This window comes from Styela clava, chromosome 13 (assembly GCF_964204865.1).
Source record: "Styela clava chromosome 13, kaStyClav1.hap1.2, whole genome shotgun sequence".
NCBI classification, from domain to species: Eukaryota; Metazoa; Chordata; class Ascidiacea; order Stolidobranchia; family Styelidae; genus Styela; species Styela clava.
This window is the reverse complement of record NC_135262.1, coordinates 4,279,082-4,296,959: the sequence shown is the minus strand read 5'-3', so window position 1 is coordinate 4,296,959 and position 17,878 is coordinate 4,279,082. Positions and strand designations below refer to the sequence as shown.

Below are 17,878 nucleotides of genomic sequence, written 5' to 3'. Positions count from 1 at the left end.
CTGAAGAACACCAAGCTCATCTATTCTCATTAAAAAACACTATAAACTATGATTTGTCTTCTTATTTGGTCTGTAATATATTCGTTTCTGACTTTACATTTTTTTGTATTGCCGGGGGGCGATGAAGTTGTATAAACTACTTCAGGGGGGCGATGGTCAAAAAAGTTTGGGAACCACTGGTCTAGACTCTAGAAAGGTACGGAAAACCGTACTCCACTGCTTCTCTTGGTGTGAATATATTTGTAGACTGTGGTCTAAAGGTACGGTAACCGTACAGGTACAGTACTGCTTCGCTTGGTGTGAATATATTTGTAGACTGTGGTCGAAATGCTTCGCTTGGTGTGAATATATTTGTAGACTGTGGTATCTGCTGTTTAATTACCGTGATAAATCGAATAAGTTGGTTTTGCAAAGAAGAAGCGTCTGGCATTACAGGTAGGAAGGGGAATAGGGGGGTGCGCATTTCCAAAACGTCGATAATATCTTTGTCAACCAATTTGCGTTTTTGTCTGTTTGATTGCTGTGATGTGGTGCTTTGTTCATAATTTGACGAGTTTTGTTCAAAATAACCGTGTTCTTAAAATATATGACGGTCAGAAATGCAATTAGAAGCCCAGATATAGAAGTTTTGGTACCGTAACACAGCGCGGTGACACCGAACTAACTCGTAGCTGTCCTAAGCTCGAAAATCCATACAAATATAAGAGATAAAAAGATGAAACTTGACAGGTGGGTAGAGTTGTGTTTCTTTTAACCACCTTTGAAGGTTTCGCGTTTCTACATCTAAAGGAGGGGGAATAGGGGGGTGCGCATTTCCAATACGTCGATAATATATTTGGTAACCAATTTGCGACCACCGTGTTTTAGTCTGTTTGATTGCTGTGATGTGGTGCTTTGTTTATAGTTTGACGAGTTTTGTTCGAAATAACCGTGTTCTTAAAATATATGACAGTCAGAAATGCAATTAAAAGCCCAATGTTTTTAAAGATAGAAAAGTTCTGGTACCGTAACACAGCACGGTGACACTGACCTAACTCGTAGCTGTCAAAAGCTTGAAAATTCATACAAATGTAAGAGATAAAAAGATGAAACTTGGCAGGTGGGTAGAGTTGTGTTTCTTTTAACCATCTTTGAAGGTTTCGCGTTTTTACATTCAAAGGAGGGGGTATAAGAGGGTGCGCATTTCCAAAACGTCGATAATATCGTTGTCAACCAATTTGCGACCACCGTGTTTTAGTCTGTTTGATTTCTGTGATGTGGTGCTTTGTTTATACAGGTATTGGTAAGACACCGCATATGATTTTTGGGGAATTGTTCTGGGTGTCCATATATTTGAGCATTGCTCTCTTGTTCTTGTTAGTATTCTTCTCTTTCGTCATGATGAAATCTCTTTTCTCTCCGAATACTGAATCAATTGCTTTGAAATTTTCAGTGGTTGAAGATTGATTTTTTTGCCAGAAGGCTATTACTTTTACTTATTTCAAAAATTTCTGTAGATTTCAAGAGACTCGTTTTTTATGTGTCAGAATAAAAAATAGCGACACCTTGTGACGTATACATATATTTGAGCACAGCTCTCTTGTTCGTAAAGGAATCCTTGCTTTGCTAAGATTTGAGGAATGGTAAATGGCGAATAGTGCCGTACTTGGTGGTATATTACAGTAGTGACTCGGATCATTGGTGTTACTACAGTTGTGAGTTGGACCATCTTGCAATTTCAATTCACACTGTCACAAGATAAGAACTTCTGCAGATAGGGCGGTTCCGCTACCACCGTAACACAGCGCGGTGGCACTGAACTAACTCGTAGCTGTCTGGTAAAAGCGGGGCTTGTTTTCATATTTTGTTCCAATAATGGAGAAGGGAATGAAACGGATTACTTAGTATTTCAATTCATGTTGCAATTGAATGGAGAAGAGTAGATCATTGTCACGGGACATGTGAATTACATGGAAATTATATCATAGTCCAGTCTTTAACTACTTATTACTGATGTTCACTTCCTAAATAAAACCCTCGCGCTTAAGACAACAAGCGGCGATGCTCATCAATCTAGTAACTTTCAAAATATAATCCCATTGTAATCTGATATTTCATCCTAAATTTCGGTGTACAGTGTTATAATTTTATATTTGTGTTTTTAATCCGCCAAGAATGACTGCAATCTTTCATTTTGATTTTGCGAAATCTTGCTACGCTAAATTCGGAAGATTTTCGATACTGGCGACGCAGGACCAGATGTTGGCACAAGACACATGAATCATCATTGTGACACAGACCTGCTAACTAAAGCCACGATGGCCCGCATGCAGGTGCTAGTAAGTTACGGCGGTCCACATTTTTAATTTCAATTCGTTTATTACCCCAGACCGTTGCGGTCTATATAAAATAACACAAAACAAATAAACAAAAGCAAATGTAAAATGCCGAGCCAAGTAAAATGTATGGCTTTTGTCGGTATATTTTATATGCGATAGGTAGCTATCAAGATAATTCGTATAGCAATAACATTGATGTGCCCATGGCTATCCTAAATGAAAAAATGAGCCGCTATCATTTCAAAGTGCATTTCAAGTTTATTTCTAAATGACAATGTTAAAACAGAGAATGATATCACAGGAAAAAGGTCACTCACGAGTACATAAATTTAACACTGAATATTCTTGTACTGCAAACTGTTTATTATATAATATCATAAATTAAACACTTAACATAATATGTGTGTGTTTAGAATATTCTAAATCGCAATATATATTACAAAATATAATTCTAGAATACAAGTACACCGCTATCATCCATACCGCTATACAACCCGCGATTTAAATGACCATGATCTGTTATTTCAATTATTCAGCTCAAAAACAATTCAAGACATGAGAATGACCATTAAAGACCAGCTTATCCAGATAATTCGTACAGCAATAACATAGATGTGCCCATGGCTATCCTAAATAAAAAAATGAGCCGCTATCATTTCAAAGTGCATTTCAAGTTTATTTCTAAATGACAATGTAAAAACAGAGAATGATATCACAGGAAAAAAGTCACTCACGAGTACATAAATTTAACACTGAATATTCTTGTACTGCAAACTGTTTATTATATATACTCAAAATTGGGCGCGCCAGAAGTTTGTGTACCAATATGGAGGTAACTAATTTTGTTCGCCTACTTTACATCAAGTTGTTTAAAGAGAATGAAACCTATGGACAGGGGGTATATTCACTTGGTAAACACAGACAATCCCCGAATTCGTAATAGAACTAAAATAATGAAAATCGGAATAAAATTTTTGCCTAACTCTAACCTGGTACACACACTACGGGAATACCCAAAATTGTACAAATCGTTTACAATCTAGAAACTATTGATATAAAATATAAACGAAAATTGGCCTTTTGGTGTACCATTGTAACTTTCAAATGGTTATGTTGAGAAATAGTAAACGAAGTCATGAGAGGATTCAGTGTATGAGTACTTTTCAATTTAACCAGCCACTATAGGTTAGTTATGAAACAATAACAGGCTATAAATTCATCAAGCAAACATATGTATTTCTCTTCATTGCCAATTTTAATTTAACCAAAATCTCATTCTGAATGTGGTAGGCTGGAAAACATGAAATTCAATTAAAAAACTTTTTTTTCCCATGACATACTTTGCCCAGAAATATGTCTCATATACAGGTCGAAATGGAAAAATTTCGCCACACGTGGCAATTTTTGTAGCCATAATACCGTGTTTACCCGAAAATAAGACAGATTCTCACTTCAATTTTCTTTCGAAAAGTAACACTAGGGCTTCTATTTTCATGTATTAAGAACGCAATTATAAAGTAGCGAATTACGAGATTTTCAAATATATAAAATATGAATGTGGCGTGATCTTCACGTTGCCTCATGTCATTGAACCTTTTCCTCTCTCACACATTTTAAATGATTGATCTAAGATTTGTTGCTATCGACTAAGGCCAAAAAAAAATTGGGCTATCGACTAGGTCTTATTGTCGAGAAAACACGGTACGTGAACTGCAAGGCCGTTATTACACCCTCTGAAACTAAAATTGTAGTCAGAAATTGGCGAAATATGACAATGGTATAATCTATAATGTATAGTAGAAAATGTCGATATGTTTGGGCATTCAGGGCAAAATTGTCTTATCAGTTCGTTTTATCGATTTGCAAAAATTGTTCATTCAAGAACCGGTAGTGACTTTTAATATTTAGTTCGAGACTTTGCGGGCTTTGAGCATCAATTTTCCTCCGGGTAATAATTGGGTAGTGATGGTTTTTGCGTCAACGTCGTCTGGTAAATGACATCTGAAATAATAATAAAAAATGTAAACGGATGTATTTTTGTGTTACCAGCTCCAAATAATATTCCGAGTAGCATGTATGATATAGCTCAGTATATATATATCGACGGAAGGAGAGTCGATGGGGCAGCCTGACCTTATATTAAACCAAGATGCGTACAAGAACGAAGCGTGGATCAAAACACTGACGAAAAATTCATGCCTCAGCGGTTAAAGTAGCTTGTTCCGTAGGATGATGAAATGTTGCCAAAATGAGGTTTTGAGGAGATGTAATTATTTATAGAAAACGAATTTTGTGAGAACTGCGTACAAGTCGGGTGTCGCTGCTGGATAACCAGCTTTGGTTCCCCGCATTTTTTTTCGTATTTTCTGTGTTCATTTTGTTTGTTTTACTGGTTGGAAAAAATGAACTTGACTTGAACGAAGCGTGGATTGAAACACTGACGAAGAATCCACGGGTCCATTGACTAATCAGTTGCATATTCCGTGGGGAGAAGAAATTGTGCCAAGATGAGGTTTTAGGTAGATGTAATTTTGTGAGAACTGGCCCGAAATTCTGTGCCCCTAAACACTGTTTGAAAATCTTGAAGACCAAATTAGGATTATTCTTGAAATATAAATTTGCTTACTGGTGTTTGAAACTTGCTAGTAAATCAGTCCCGTTCGGCGACCATTTCTCCGCAATAATTTCTAGATCATTGTTCACGGCTTTTATGATGACGTCTTCCGGTGCAAATGTTTTTCCAATGGCTACATTAATGCTCCACATGTCTCTTGGGGTGGATGTGTACCGCGCTATTGACGTGATCGTCGCCATCTATGTTTGCTACGTAGCAAATACGTCAATAACTAAAAATACCTGCAATCGGTAAGTAAATACCTCAAATTTACACTTTATTGTTTTTGTTTACTAGACAGCAATATGCGTAAATGGAGTGCTTGAAAACAGCTGTGAAAGTTTTGATTGGCCAACAGTTGCAGTTGATTTGTCATGCCAGGAAAGGAGTCTACTCAGTGTGTTCCCCAGCTTTTCCTTTTAGGGGGGGGGGGGGGGGTGTTTCGAAATCTATGAGGTGGTAAATATTTTGCTTTTAGCGACAAAACTATTTGTAACATATAAAAACGTTTTATGTATTTGACATACGATATTCTACACTGATGAATATGCCATATTCTATATGTTTTAATACAATTATAATTTAGGAATTACAGTGTGATATCACGCTTCAAAATTGGACGTAGAAGATTCCTCAACTGCCTTTGTGGAGCATTGTTTGGAGGATGAGCGTGAGCGTCAAATTGGGTTTTGTCGCCATTTTGTTAAAATTATTATCCCCGAGTACACAACCAGTGACAAAATTCCCAGAAAATTTACTTTTGAAATTCAAAATTAATATTAGCCGAAAATAATCTATTTGAAAATTTAAATACATTTTTAGATCATCAACCAGCTTAAAAACAATTTAAGACAAAGAATGATCTTGAAGACGATTGTATCGATTTTATTTCGGTCACTATGCATAAAACAAAACAACAACAAACGGACAAACAAAATGCAGAGGACCTGGAGGACGAGCATAACTTAAAAGGACAAAGTTTTAAAAAAAAAACCTACGAGTACGCGCCCGTCCACCAAAAAGCATATAAACATACACGCGAGGAATGCTTTATTCAAACTAATCTATCTTTTATCTCCAACTGGTGACATTTAAACACTTTATTACATCTCGGTTATCATAATTTAGCACTCACCACTCGGTCTATATTTTTAAATAATGACAGAAAACAGAGGGCAATGTTTTTTCGTTAAAACTATTCAACAAGGAAGTTATGTACTATTTCTGCCACAGCATGTCAACTACGAAAGAATATTGGGTGTCGAATTATCACTATTCAACAATAAGGTACACTAACATCATGGTTTAGGCTTCAAGACTACATAATATAATACACATATATATTTTGAAAAATTTTGATTCAGATATTTATTTCGTCGGTATTCTCAGAGGCTTGTGTAAACGCGAACAACCTAAAAGTGAACCTTATCCAGAAGCATTGGAGACTTTCAATCAATGTCATTACTGCTGAAATATTTTCTTTATCGTATTATGTTTATAATAGTGGTGACTTTGTTTTTGTGGCAATAAATCTCTATCTTACTTTCTTTGGGTGGAATAGCTTGAACACAATCATGATTTTATAATCAGTTTATATTCATTTGTTTTTATCAGTCATATCATTATCATTGCCTGTTATGATTATTGAGTCGAAATAATCTTATACTCATACAAAAATCAATCTACCTTTTGTCTGGCTAGATTTCTTCGTTCTATCAACTCCTGCAAGTCTCGCTCCTCTTAAAAGTACACTCTGCACGATCTGGAACCAGTACACAAATGAATATCACTACAAAGAGAGCTTGCCTTTGTCATAGACGTCGTTGACCTATTTATAGTCCGGTTGATAAATGCTTACGTTGATTGCACACGGGATTAAGAAATCATTTACCATAGGCCACGGATAAGGCGAACAATCTATCTATGATGTACACACGATTTCAGAGGCCTGGTGTCCTATTTACGTATAGATAATGACTGCTACCAGAGTTATGTCAAATCAGTGCTCACTTTCAGTTATAAGCTATAATAAAATAACTAGAAGTCCTAACTCTGACTCTTCTATCAAACTTAGTACGTTTAGTTTGTATGATATCACACTATGAAGCATTACTTTCACTAATTTATACTGAGTAATACGTATGAAAAATACCTTTAAACTTCAACAAAACTGACTTTTCCAAGTTTAGATGGGAACACAGCTCTCAAGAGAATCAACTGTTACGTCACAAACCTCTGACAACCGCGAAGGACTAACATAGGTTAGCAGAATTATAATAAACAACTTTCATCAAATATTACTCTCACCCGTCATAATGTGGTGTTTGTAATTACAACTGTTGATGTATCAGAGAGGCAATGACGTAATCAGGACATCGGTGAATATAAATAATATAAAATGACACAATAGTGTGGCTGTTTCGGGTGTGAAGGAAAAGACCGTTACTGTGGCTTCCTTGTAATATTACTAAACCTTTTTTTTAATGCTATGTGGAAAAAAATCGAGATAAAAGACAAAAACCCTACAAAATAGGAAAATTTGTAATATTTTTCACCTTAACCGCAACTCAACTATTCCCTTTTCCCTAAAATCGAATGGACTTCAAAATTGTGTGGAGCGTCTGAAATGTGTTTTGACCGGAGATATAACTGACATACAACAGTTATGGGAAGAGGCCTATGGTTTGTCATACATTGCTCGCATAATTAATTGCCTTTCATGTCGTCTTCAGGATATACTCTATAAAATCCTGAATGCTAGCATTTTCGTTACATAAACTCAATTTAGCAGGAATTTCAACAACTGTAAATTCATTTTTGTCTACATTTTAATAACAAATCATGCGAAAAAGATGGAACAAGTCTTTCAATTTACCTAGAGCAACAATACAAAATATCACGTTACAGCTGGCCAAAAGTTGAACAAGGAACACAGTTTGGCCATACTTAATCAGATGACTAAAGTAGAATAATTCAAACAGATGTGAGAAAATTCATGCAACCATCTAACGAGGATTGGGTCTGCAATTCCTCCTAAATTGAAATAACAATGATTACACTTCAAAAAAAGTTATAATTTCGTGTTTCTGATACGATGCTTGGTTCCCTTTCATGATAACATATTTAATTTCCTGTTAAACGTTGTTTAAATTTTTGATAACCATATAGCACTTCTACCATTGAAGTCTATTTAATAGGAAGGGTGGTACAATTGTGCATTTGATATTTGAGGAAAGAGCAAGACGCATCGATGTGTGGTGAGAAATCTACTGTTGTTCACCAGGTGATCTGACATCATCAATTTTCAGAATCATTCGTACAAGTTGTGTTGCAAGTGAGATTTGTTGTTTCTTTCCTACAAGCGTTTCAATAACATGTTGCTCCTTCATGTCATTTGTGCCTTTGTTTAAACAATCGATTCCAAGATTCGAGTTACTTTCATTCACTTGTTTGGAACGAACATCAGAAAGGGTCTGAATTGGATTCAAACCACTATTTTCTGCCAATGCAAGGGGCACAGACTCAAGTGCTTGTACGTAGGCACGCATAGCGTATTGCTCCAAAGATGGGTTTAATTCAGCTTCTTTAGACACTGCAACTGCGCAGGCGATTTCACAAGCACCTCCTCCGTACACAACACGATTATCACGAACAAGATTTCGAATTACACACAGAGCATCATGAACAGAACGCTTGGCTTCTTGGACAATCATTTTATTTCCACCACGAAGGAAAATGGTTACTGCTTTTGTATTTTTACATTCTTCAATAACCAACATTTTATCTTTCGTAGTTCCAAATGACAACTCTCGAACAAGTCCAGCATGACCTAATTTCTCAGGAGTGAGCTCTGAAAATCGAGGTACGATTCTACCCCCAGTTGCTATGGCGATCAGCTCAATTTCTGGTCCTCCTACCCATCGAACAGCAGGCAATTCATTCTGCAGTAATAAATGATTAGCTTCATCATCAAATCCCCACTGGCAGATTGCTAAATTTGCTCCAGTATCTTTCACCTGCTTTATCATTTCATGAAACTTCTTTTTTTCATATTCTTGCAACTGTTTGTAGTCTTCCACAGAAGTAACATCGAGCTTATGCTTGGTTTTAGGTTTTGGAGGTTCAAATGGACAAGTTAGGATAGCCAGTTTGGCACCTTTGATGACTTTTGGCATCTGTGGGTGACTCATATCCTTGTCAACAAGAACACCTTTGATGAGTTGACTGTCTTCTAATTTTCCTCCTTGTTTCGCTTCTACTTTGATCAATTCGAAATCGACATCTTTACGTTTGAAATCTGCAACAGCCATTACTGCATCGACAGCAATTTTAGCAAATTGGTGATGACACTTGTTAACGATTTTAGACCCCAATGTTGTCATAGCAACTCTGACTAAATTTTCTGAATCGTTTGGATCAACTTTGAAAACGTCAGCGATTTCATCTAATTTTTTAATTGCAACATGCATGGCTGCCTCGTAACCATCAGCAATTCGAATCGGATGAATTCCGCGATCAATCAACTGTTCTGCATGTTCCAATAAAGCCCCAGCCAGAACAACAACCCCTGTTGTCCCATCTCCAATTTCGTCATCCTGAGATTTTGACAGTTCCACCATTAATTTAGCAATTTGGTGGTTAACGTCCATTTTATCTAAAATAGTGGCTCCATCATTTGTCACAGTGACTTCTCCATCTGGAGACACCATCATCTTGTCTAGGCCATTTGGTCCAAGCGATGTACGGACAGTGTAGGCTACAGTTTTAGCTGCTAAAATATGAGATTTAATTGCTTCCAGTCCACTTAACCGAGATTTACTTTCTTGATCTCTGACGATGATAAACGGTCTCCCGTACTCATCGAATGCCATTGCCGCCGCCATTTTCGCTTTTCGTATGCGAATTCTCGAATATAACAGTTAAATGTAAGACCAGAACCAACAAACTTCCAGAACAATCTCCACCAAACAGAAATGCACGCCCGTTTTACAGTTTGAAATCAGTGTGCGGAACGAAATAAATTGACGTCATTGAAACTGGGAACGACCGGGATACAAATACATTTAAGTTTAGTTATGCACGGAAAACCAGAATAAAGATGACGAAAAATTAAAAACTAGAGGAAAATTGAAATTTTTATTCAAATTTGAATGATGCATACAAAATCGAAACTGTAATCATTAAAGGAGAAACCCGCGTTTGCTTACCGATTTACCTAGTCCTACACCCATAGATACGGCAATACAATATTATTAATATTGCTCATTTGGACATAATGCATTAATAAGGATAAGATATGTTTTTATCTCGAAGGAGAGGAAAGTCTATAATACGACCTAATCGTATGGCGGGCCACGTGGCGGCCATCTTGTCCTTTTATTAGTTTTAGATGCATCATGCGTACCCTTGGTGGTGAAGGAATTTGTGATATTGAGGTCTCTACGCCAGTATGTAACAAATCTGGATTAAAGAAAAACACTATATGGAAACCATTAGAGTTCAAACCGAAACTTGTTTGAATTTGTTGAATACTTTTATAATTTGATTATTGTTGGTAATTCAGTATTGTATACAATGTTCTGGGAAATATGATATACGATGACGTATCTTGGTCTGGGTGGCGAGTTTCATCATGTGACTCCAAATACGTATGGCATGTTTGCGCTGTTTTTTTTGGTGTCTCACTTATCTTTCTCATTTTGTCCATTTCATAGACAAGCGGGTTTCGTTCGCTTTTATTTATTTTTTTTTTTGTACCTCCAGTTTTTCTGCCATAAAAGGGTATAATAACAGAACTAAAGCTTTATTCAAATCGCAACCAGCAGTTTTGGAAATCACTGAGTATGCTGTATAGCTCAATATTGAATTTGGCTACTAATACCACGAAAAAGGATGTTTGTGACAAAAATACAATAAATATAAGTATTATGTATATAAATATGTATACTACATTGTCGCCAACAAAGGTCCGTACAATATGTAAATGCAATTCGAAATAAAATGGATATACAATCCCTGCTGTCCGTATTTATCATTTTGGTGCAAATTGCGTCTGCCCCGCACACAATTCTCGTTTCGTTTTATAGTTATCGACGTAAACAAAAGATTTCTTTGAATTTCTTTATTACAACTACGATTAAAACCCAACGGTCAAAGTGAACTGTTTATTTTTATCAACAATGGAATATATACGCAATGATTAAAGCAAAAATATAATAGTATATATTTGATCTTAATCAATCTTCGTGACTTAGGCTACTCATTTTAACATTCATTGTGTAAGAAAATTGTACATTTATGCATAACTATTTATTATACTCTATTTGAGTGTCCCCCCAGTCCAATTAATAAACATACTTTGGTTTTTATCACAAAAGCCACGAAATAAATCATTTATACTATTCGCAATAAAATCACATAACAGCACAATAATATATTTTTTAAATTGTGTGACTGAAAATCGCTTATGGATGGCTATACTACATGATTGTTGTTGTTAGGAAAATCAATTTTCCTATAAAAACAAGACCTAATGACACTTCAAGTTTTCAATATTTGAAGATGGAAGAGATCGCTAGTATATATATTTGTTCAGGGTCGGTATTTAATCCAAAAAATTCTGTTTTTTTTTTTATATTTAAATCTGGCATACACTGACGGTCTATAGCAGGGGTGGGCAAAGTTTTTAGATCAGATACCAAAAATTTTAGACCTAGACTGACGGGTCATGTAAGTGTAATGTAAAAAGTAACATTTCATAAACAATATTCACAGTGTTACAAAGTAAAAGTGAAAAACAATAAGCCTCGTGCCAAAACTAAATTTAATATTAATCTCGATACATTTTTCAGCTAAAACATTTAAGTATGGTTGTGGCAGCGTCAGATTGAATTACCCAACGGGTCGGATTTGCCATGTTCAATAAGTATACTTTATCTATAGGCAAGCGTATTTGCTGGGCCCATTTTTACTGATATTTTTGTGTGTTTCAATACGCACCTCAAAGATCTGCCGTAAAATGTGAATTGAATATATATATATATATATATGTCGAAACACAACATGGAAATATCAAATTAATAAAATATAATTGCAATCACTATAATTTAAGCAAACCGTCCATACACCGTATGACATTTAAACTTATATATATATATATGTCACGAGATTGAGATATTCAATGTCTCGTCATGAGACAGGCAATGGGGCTTCAGCCGTTCGCTAGGCTAGACAACATTTTCTCTTGGTCCACCTTCGGTATCTAACAGTCCTGAAGACGCTTCAGATAGAGCTGGAGATGATCTCGGAGAATGTGACCGAGAAATACGAATGCTCTGAATATTTTCAGCAATAATTCTACCGTCTCTGTACACTTGTTGTTGGGGTCGAAACTTCCAAAAGTATATATTGAATCCTATTACCACAAGGCATAACAATATTAGTATCGCGCTTAATATGCTATTAGTATAATATTCGCTTTGGTTTAAAGTGTCATCTGCTGTTGTTAATTCAGAACTAGTATTGTCATGTGCCGGCCTGGCTGTTGTTAATTCAAAACTAATATTGTCATGTGCCGGCCTGACTGTTGGTAATTCAGAACTAGTAATGCCATATGTCGTTGTTGCAGCCGAGGTTGTTTCTTCACCTTTTGGGTTGAGGCACTGTTGATATTCTCTGTATTCCTTTTCACTCTTCGGCGTGCACTCGACATTCAACGATGCCACCATGCCGTTATTTCCATTTGCGAGTATGAATGCCTGAAAATATAAAAGCTGCGTTGAACATATTTGCATGAATGTTTGGGACAATTATTATATATATATTTTGATAATGGAAACAAAATATCGAGAAATAGGGTGAAATTTACTTTCTTATTGGACGATGTGAAACGTTTTGAGGGGTTTAAACCTGGCAAGCCTCATAATTGTTCAAGGATAATTCCTCTAAGTTTTTTCATGTCTAATAATCCTGTAGTTGTATCTGGGTAAATATCCAGGAGAGTGGGGCGGTGTTGAGCGCGTGGATAACCCATTTGGATACGGCGTCTATCCAAGTACATATATTTAGGACAAATAGATGAATAATCGGTACTCCCGTAGTATGTGAACCAAGATGGCGGACACCGGAACGTAGTATGTGTACCAGGTTAGGGTCAGCCTTTACGCCATAATTTTATTCCAATTTTCCTTATTTTAGTTCTATTACGAGTCTGGGAACCAGCCAAGTGACTCCCGTAGCATTTGTATCTGATATTATGGCCTAACCTTAACCTGGTACACATACTATGTTCCGGTGTCCGCCATCTTGGTTCCCATACTATGGGAGTACCGAATATTCTTATAATACTCGATTGGAGTTGGAGCCGGAAGAAAAGTCATGGTTTTGCCACGGGACTGAACTTTGTTAAATGATGGATAGTATCTGTGTTATTAAGAACGTTCTAACCTGGTATTTTGCAGTTTCACAGTTGCAAATCCACGGGTTGTTGCTCAAATCGCTCTCAAACCCTGCTCCGTTTTCCCTTATTGGCAAAACCCATTCGACGTTTGGAGATATCAATTCATTACCGGATATATTGAGAACTTTAAGGTTTCTAAAATATAAAAATAAAATTAAAGCAATTTCCACTTTTAACATGCTCCGGTACTCCCGTAGTATGTGTACCAGGTTAGGGTTCGGGCATGTTTTTTTCCGATTTTCCTTATTTTATTTCTAGTTCTGGGACTGTCTGTTCTAGCCAAGTGAATAGGCTTCAGTCCCGTTACACAAACTGATGTAAAATGGGCGTACAAAATTAGCTACCTCGTCCTCCATATTGGTACACATACTTCTGGAGCGCCCATAGTCCAAAGGGAAATTGCCAAAACACTTTTTATGTTAACAGGCTATCAAAAATTCAGATAACTTCAAACACTTCGCAGTATGGACTTAGAGTTAACTGTGATGGGGTTGATGAACCAAAATAAAAATGTGATGGCATGATACACGTTTGGAGATATTACACCATATTATCAGTTGAGCAGATAGATATCTTGCCTTAGTTTTGAGATTGCGTTTCCTCCAATGTAAGTTAACGAATTGTCAGAAACATCAAAATATTCAATGAATGGCATCGCTTGAATAAATTTGTCAGACAAAACCGTCATGTCGTTGTTTGCCATATTGAGAATCCTGTATGAACAAATGATCAGATCAATTTTGCATCGTGACTTCGCCGTCTAGTGGACAATAGAAAATAGCATATATTCTCCGCGACTACATCGTGACGCCTATAATACGGCACCACTGCAGCGCAACAATATCTGGAATGCGAGGGGTCAATTTCGATAAATTGTGTTGTTACATACATCCTAGGAAATTGAAACATAATTGTGTAACCATCTGGTATAAACCAGTTCAGACTGAATAAAGATCATATATATCATGTTTCCTATCCTTTTGGGCTCACGATTGCGAATTGTGTACGTTATAATACTGTAATGGGTTACGTTATAATAAAGGGAAAAAGTTGCATCATTAAAATTCCCGTTTTTCATCCCCGGAAAACTATTAAAAAAAGTTCCTAGAAGCCTAAAATAGAAGTCATCTAAGTACTATGGGAACTTGTTAGTTCAACAACATTACGCAATTCATTTTATATAATTCTTACTTTAAAATTAATTTTGCTGGAGAGCAATTTTCATTTCCATCTACGTTGGTATCATATACGCCGTTCTGTAAATGTGACAAAAAATGGGATTTATAAAATGCTCCAATGTCGTAATGGGCACTGTGAATACATCAGTGGCTAAACAACCACAAAAATAAGACATAGGCACGTCACGCCAGTGATCACGCTATCCGACAAGTGCAGTTTCAAGTATTTTGTGGCGTCTGAAGATACCGCAAAACCATGGCGAGATTTCCAAACCATGGCCGCGGTGGCCAAACCCATGATGACTGACTTTTTAGCTGCCACAAATAAATGACGAGCTGCCGTTGCTACAGCCACGGCAGCAAATTGGAAACCAAGGGCGGGTAAAATCTTGCTGCAGTTTTAATGGATTTAGGTTTCAGGTTTGGGTAGGTATAAATCCGCATGATGAACTAAAATCTAGTACATGGCTTTGGGAATATACAGCAGGTAATAGCGCCATAACCACGGCAAGAGCTGCCATCTGTTCGTTCGTAACAGGAGCTGCCATGAAGTGGCAAAAACTGCGCCTCCTATACGATGAAGAAACTTTGAGAAAATTACAAGGATATGCCTCCACGCTAAAGCCATTTTTAGACACTGAAAATTTGATATCAATTGTTACATTTTTTGTGGAGATTCTTTTCCATAATAACAACAAAAACACTTCAGCAAACAATAGATACCCACCCCTTCACATGGTACAGTCAATTTTGTTATTTTATTGTTGGTAACACTCAGGGTAATCAATTCCGGTAGTCCAACGAAAGATGTGAAATCCAAATTTGTAATCACGTTGTTGTCCAAAAATATTTCTCCAAGTAACAACGTGTTCTGAAATGCGTCTGGGTCGATGGTACTAATCTTGTTTCCTTAGTAAAACAAAATGAAATAAATTATTGGATAATAATGTAGCTTTAGTGGCTACCCCGATACCTTACAATTGATGGGAACACAATAGTTTGAATGTTTTTTTAAATATAAATGACGTTGCGATTCCGCCTGAAGTTTGAAGCAAGTATAATATCAGCTTATGTATTAGGCAAAATTTCACATAAGAATAATCGTTTTTTTTTATTGTTTACCTCGAAGGGACAGACTTTGCAGTGAAGAGAGTCTCACGAAAATTTCTTTGCCTATGAAATCTATTTTGTTGCCATCTAGATTCAGAGTTTGTAAAGCTTTGGCCTCTTTGAACGCTTCTGCGGGCAAGTTGTCAATCTTATTCCCAGATAAATCCAGATATCGAAGTTTGGAAATGCCTTCAAAGTTATGTAAAAGTATTTTAAATATTACAGAATATTTGCTAATCTTTCATCTCACATAAAACTTTTGAGTTGGGCGCACATTGGCTTGACTTAGTCATCTATATTCAAAATAATTAAGGTTGGCAATTTTCTTAAACAATTTTTCACTCAATATTTTTTTTAAAAGAAACGACAAGATACAGTAAAGCGATTTACCGATAAAGGCGTTTGGTTCAATTCTCGATATTTTGCTGTTTTTTATAATTAATGTTGTGATGTCGATGTTAAAAATCATCGCTCCGTTTTCCAACTTTTTTATTCCACTTCCTTGAATATCCAGAGTCTTTAGATCGTGGTATGTGGACAGCTCTGTAATAGATACGTACTGATAAATTGTGAAGTTTAATTGTGAAATTCACGTAGCAGCTGGTCGGTTACGGTTTTCTCCACCAGCTCGCCTATGCCTCTGAAAACATATACCCGACTAACTAATTTAGTACCGAACATGAACTGGCAGACGACAGGCCCAGGTACGTCATATGATTTAGTCGTCTTGTCGGATTTTCCTATTTTTTCTGTAACATTTCTTTGTTGTGTGCAGTTTCTGTACAGGGTGTAGGAAATATAGACTAATTATGTGGCGACTGTCATGATTCCAAAATATTAAATTTTGCCAATATCAAGCAAAAAAAGAAACACGCGAGATGAAATTTGAATCCAGATAAATTTTACCCGGCGCCAAGCAGACCTGGATAATAATTTGTGAATGGAAATAAAATGCACCTTTGCCGATGCTTCCGATATCCCTACAACCATGAAGACGTATAGTCAGAACCAGACCATTTTTCTGCCAATCATTTTGACGCGGAATGGACTGTAGACTGTGGTGAGCTGAACACGAGCAATTGATTCCTTTCTGAATAGTTGAAAGTGGAGTTGTTTGGCATAATCTGGCAACATCATTCTGGATGTGCCTGAAATGGACAAATTAATTTTCAAGTTAATGTATAGTTCAGTTAATATATGTACTGTATATGCAAGGCTCGTATAAACGAATAGAAAATTGTTAATTCGTTAAAAAGAATCTGACATTTCTGAATAACTTTTCCGTCAATGAATGATATGTTTGGGTATATTGTGGGCGCTTCCAGCGGTACTCTTATAGTATGTGAACCAAGATAGCGAACACCGGAACGTAATATGTGTACCAGTTTATGGTAATGCCATAATTTTATTCCAGTTTTCCCTCATTTTAGTTATATTACGATTTTGGGGACTAGCCAAGTGACTCCTGTAGTATTTGTACCTGAAACTATGGCCTAACCCCAACCTGGTACAATACTACCTGCCGATGTCCGCCATCTTGGTTTGCATACTACAGGAGTACCCATTCAAATGCCATTATGGCGCCATATTTTATAGTCAAAAATGTGAATCTGGACGACAGTGAAAATAATATGTGCAGATTTGTGGCTATTTATGTAATGATGCGGGGTTCAAACGAAGACGTAGAACGGGGACATCGATATTACTAATAAATTTGTGCTGGAAATCACTATTCTAATTCTACGGACTAAAAACTTTGGATAACGGCCGGATAGTTAAAATTTATAATGACGACATAAAGAAAGAAATATTAAACCTTTATCGAAATGGTATTACTTACCTGGCCTCCGATCCCACAGCTGCCAAGCTGCAAATTGTCAGCACAATGAGTAAATGTAGTTTGTTCATGGTGCCGTTAAATTTACGTACGGTGACAATGTATATATGGCCACAACAGGTTTAACTACGTTTTTAACTGGTCATTTGATAGTTTAAGTCAGTTTATTAGTTAGATAATATCACGTGGAAAGACTAATACAAAACAGAGCGACTGAAACATACGCTATATATCCACATTGATATTCATCCTCTGAACTATTTGATGTTTAAATAACTATAACATCGGTTCTCAAACCTTTTAAGTCGCGCCCAACTTTTTTGAATTCTGATTTCCCGCTCCCCACCTCAAATATAACTAGCC

The 17,878-nt window shown here is 36.4% G+C and overlaps 3 protein-coding genes across 3 annotated transcripts; all 3 read right to left on the bottom strand.

The window, feature by feature from the left end:
- Nucleotides 1-2,973: 2,973 nt before the first annotated feature.
- LOC120332540 (heat shock protein beta-7-like) lies at nt 2,974-6,764 on the bottom strand. The gene is made up of 3 exons (XM_039399808.2): nt 6,619-6,764; nt 4,945-5,174; nt 2,974-4,319 (listed from the first exon to the last, which is right to left on the bottom strand). The coding sequence occupies exons 2-3, from the start codon at nt 5,130-5,132 to the stop codon at nt 4,223-4,225; spliced, it is 285 nt and encodes a 94-aa protein (XP_039255742.2). The 5' UTR covers nt 5,133-5,174; nt 6,619-6,764; the 3' UTR covers nt 2,974-4,222.
- Nucleotides 6,765-7,742: 978 nt separating this feature from the next.
- LOC120332519 (T-complex protein 1 subunit epsilon-like) lies at nt 7,743-9,930 on the bottom strand. The gene has a single exon (XM_039399783.2). The coding sequence runs from the start codon at nt 9,813-9,815 to the stop codon at nt 8,199-8,201; it is 1,617 nt and encodes a 538-aa protein (XP_039255717.1). The 5' UTR covers nt 9,816-9,930; the 3' UTR covers nt 7,743-8,198.
- A 1,141-nt stretch (nt 9,931-11,071) lies between these two features.
- Nucleotides 11,072-17,878, bottom strand: LOC144431309 (uncharacterized). The gene is made up of 9 exons (XM_078119280.1): nt 17,519-17,878; nt 16,636-16,826; nt 16,069-16,221; nt 15,691-15,867; nt 15,296-15,477; nt 14,582-14,646; nt 13,969-14,103; nt 13,378-13,525; nt 11,072-12,689 (listed from the first exon to the last, which is right to left on the bottom strand). Exons 1-9 carry the CDS (start codon nt 17,584-17,586, stop codon nt 12,159-12,161), a joined length of 1,650 nt encoding a protein of 549 aa, XP_077975406.1. The 5' UTR covers nt 17,587-17,878; the 3' UTR covers nt 11,072-12,158.

What these genes read in the sequence shown, in the direction of transcription:
- LOC120332540 (XM_039399808.2), bottom strand. Translation starts at nt 5,132, where the DNA reads ATGGCGACGATCACGTCAATAGCGCGGTACACATCCACCCCAAGAGAC. An exon ending in CTAGCAAGTTTCAAACACCA is followed by an intron (nt 4,320 to 4,944) that starts GTAAGCAAATTT and finishes TTATTATTTCAG; the next exon opens with ATGTCATTTACCAGACGACG.
- LOC120332519 (XM_039399783.2), bottom strand. Translation starts at nt 9,815, where the DNA reads ATGGCGGCGGCAATGGCATTCGATGAGTACGGGAGACCGTTTATCATC.
- LOC144431309 (XM_078119280.1), bottom strand. Translation starts at nt 17,586, where the DNA reads ATGAACAAACTACATTTACTCATTGTGCTGACAATTTGCAGCTTGGCA. An exon ending in TGAACCAAACGCCTTTATCG is followed by an intron (nt 15,868 to 16,068) that starts GTAAATCGCTTT and finishes ATAACTTTGAAG; the next exon opens with GCATTTCCAAACTTCGATAT. An exon ending in CCAGCAAAATTAATTTTAAA is followed by an intron (nt 14,104 to 14,581) that starts GTAAGAATTATA and finishes TTGTTCATACAG; the next exon opens with GATTCTCAATATGGCAAACA.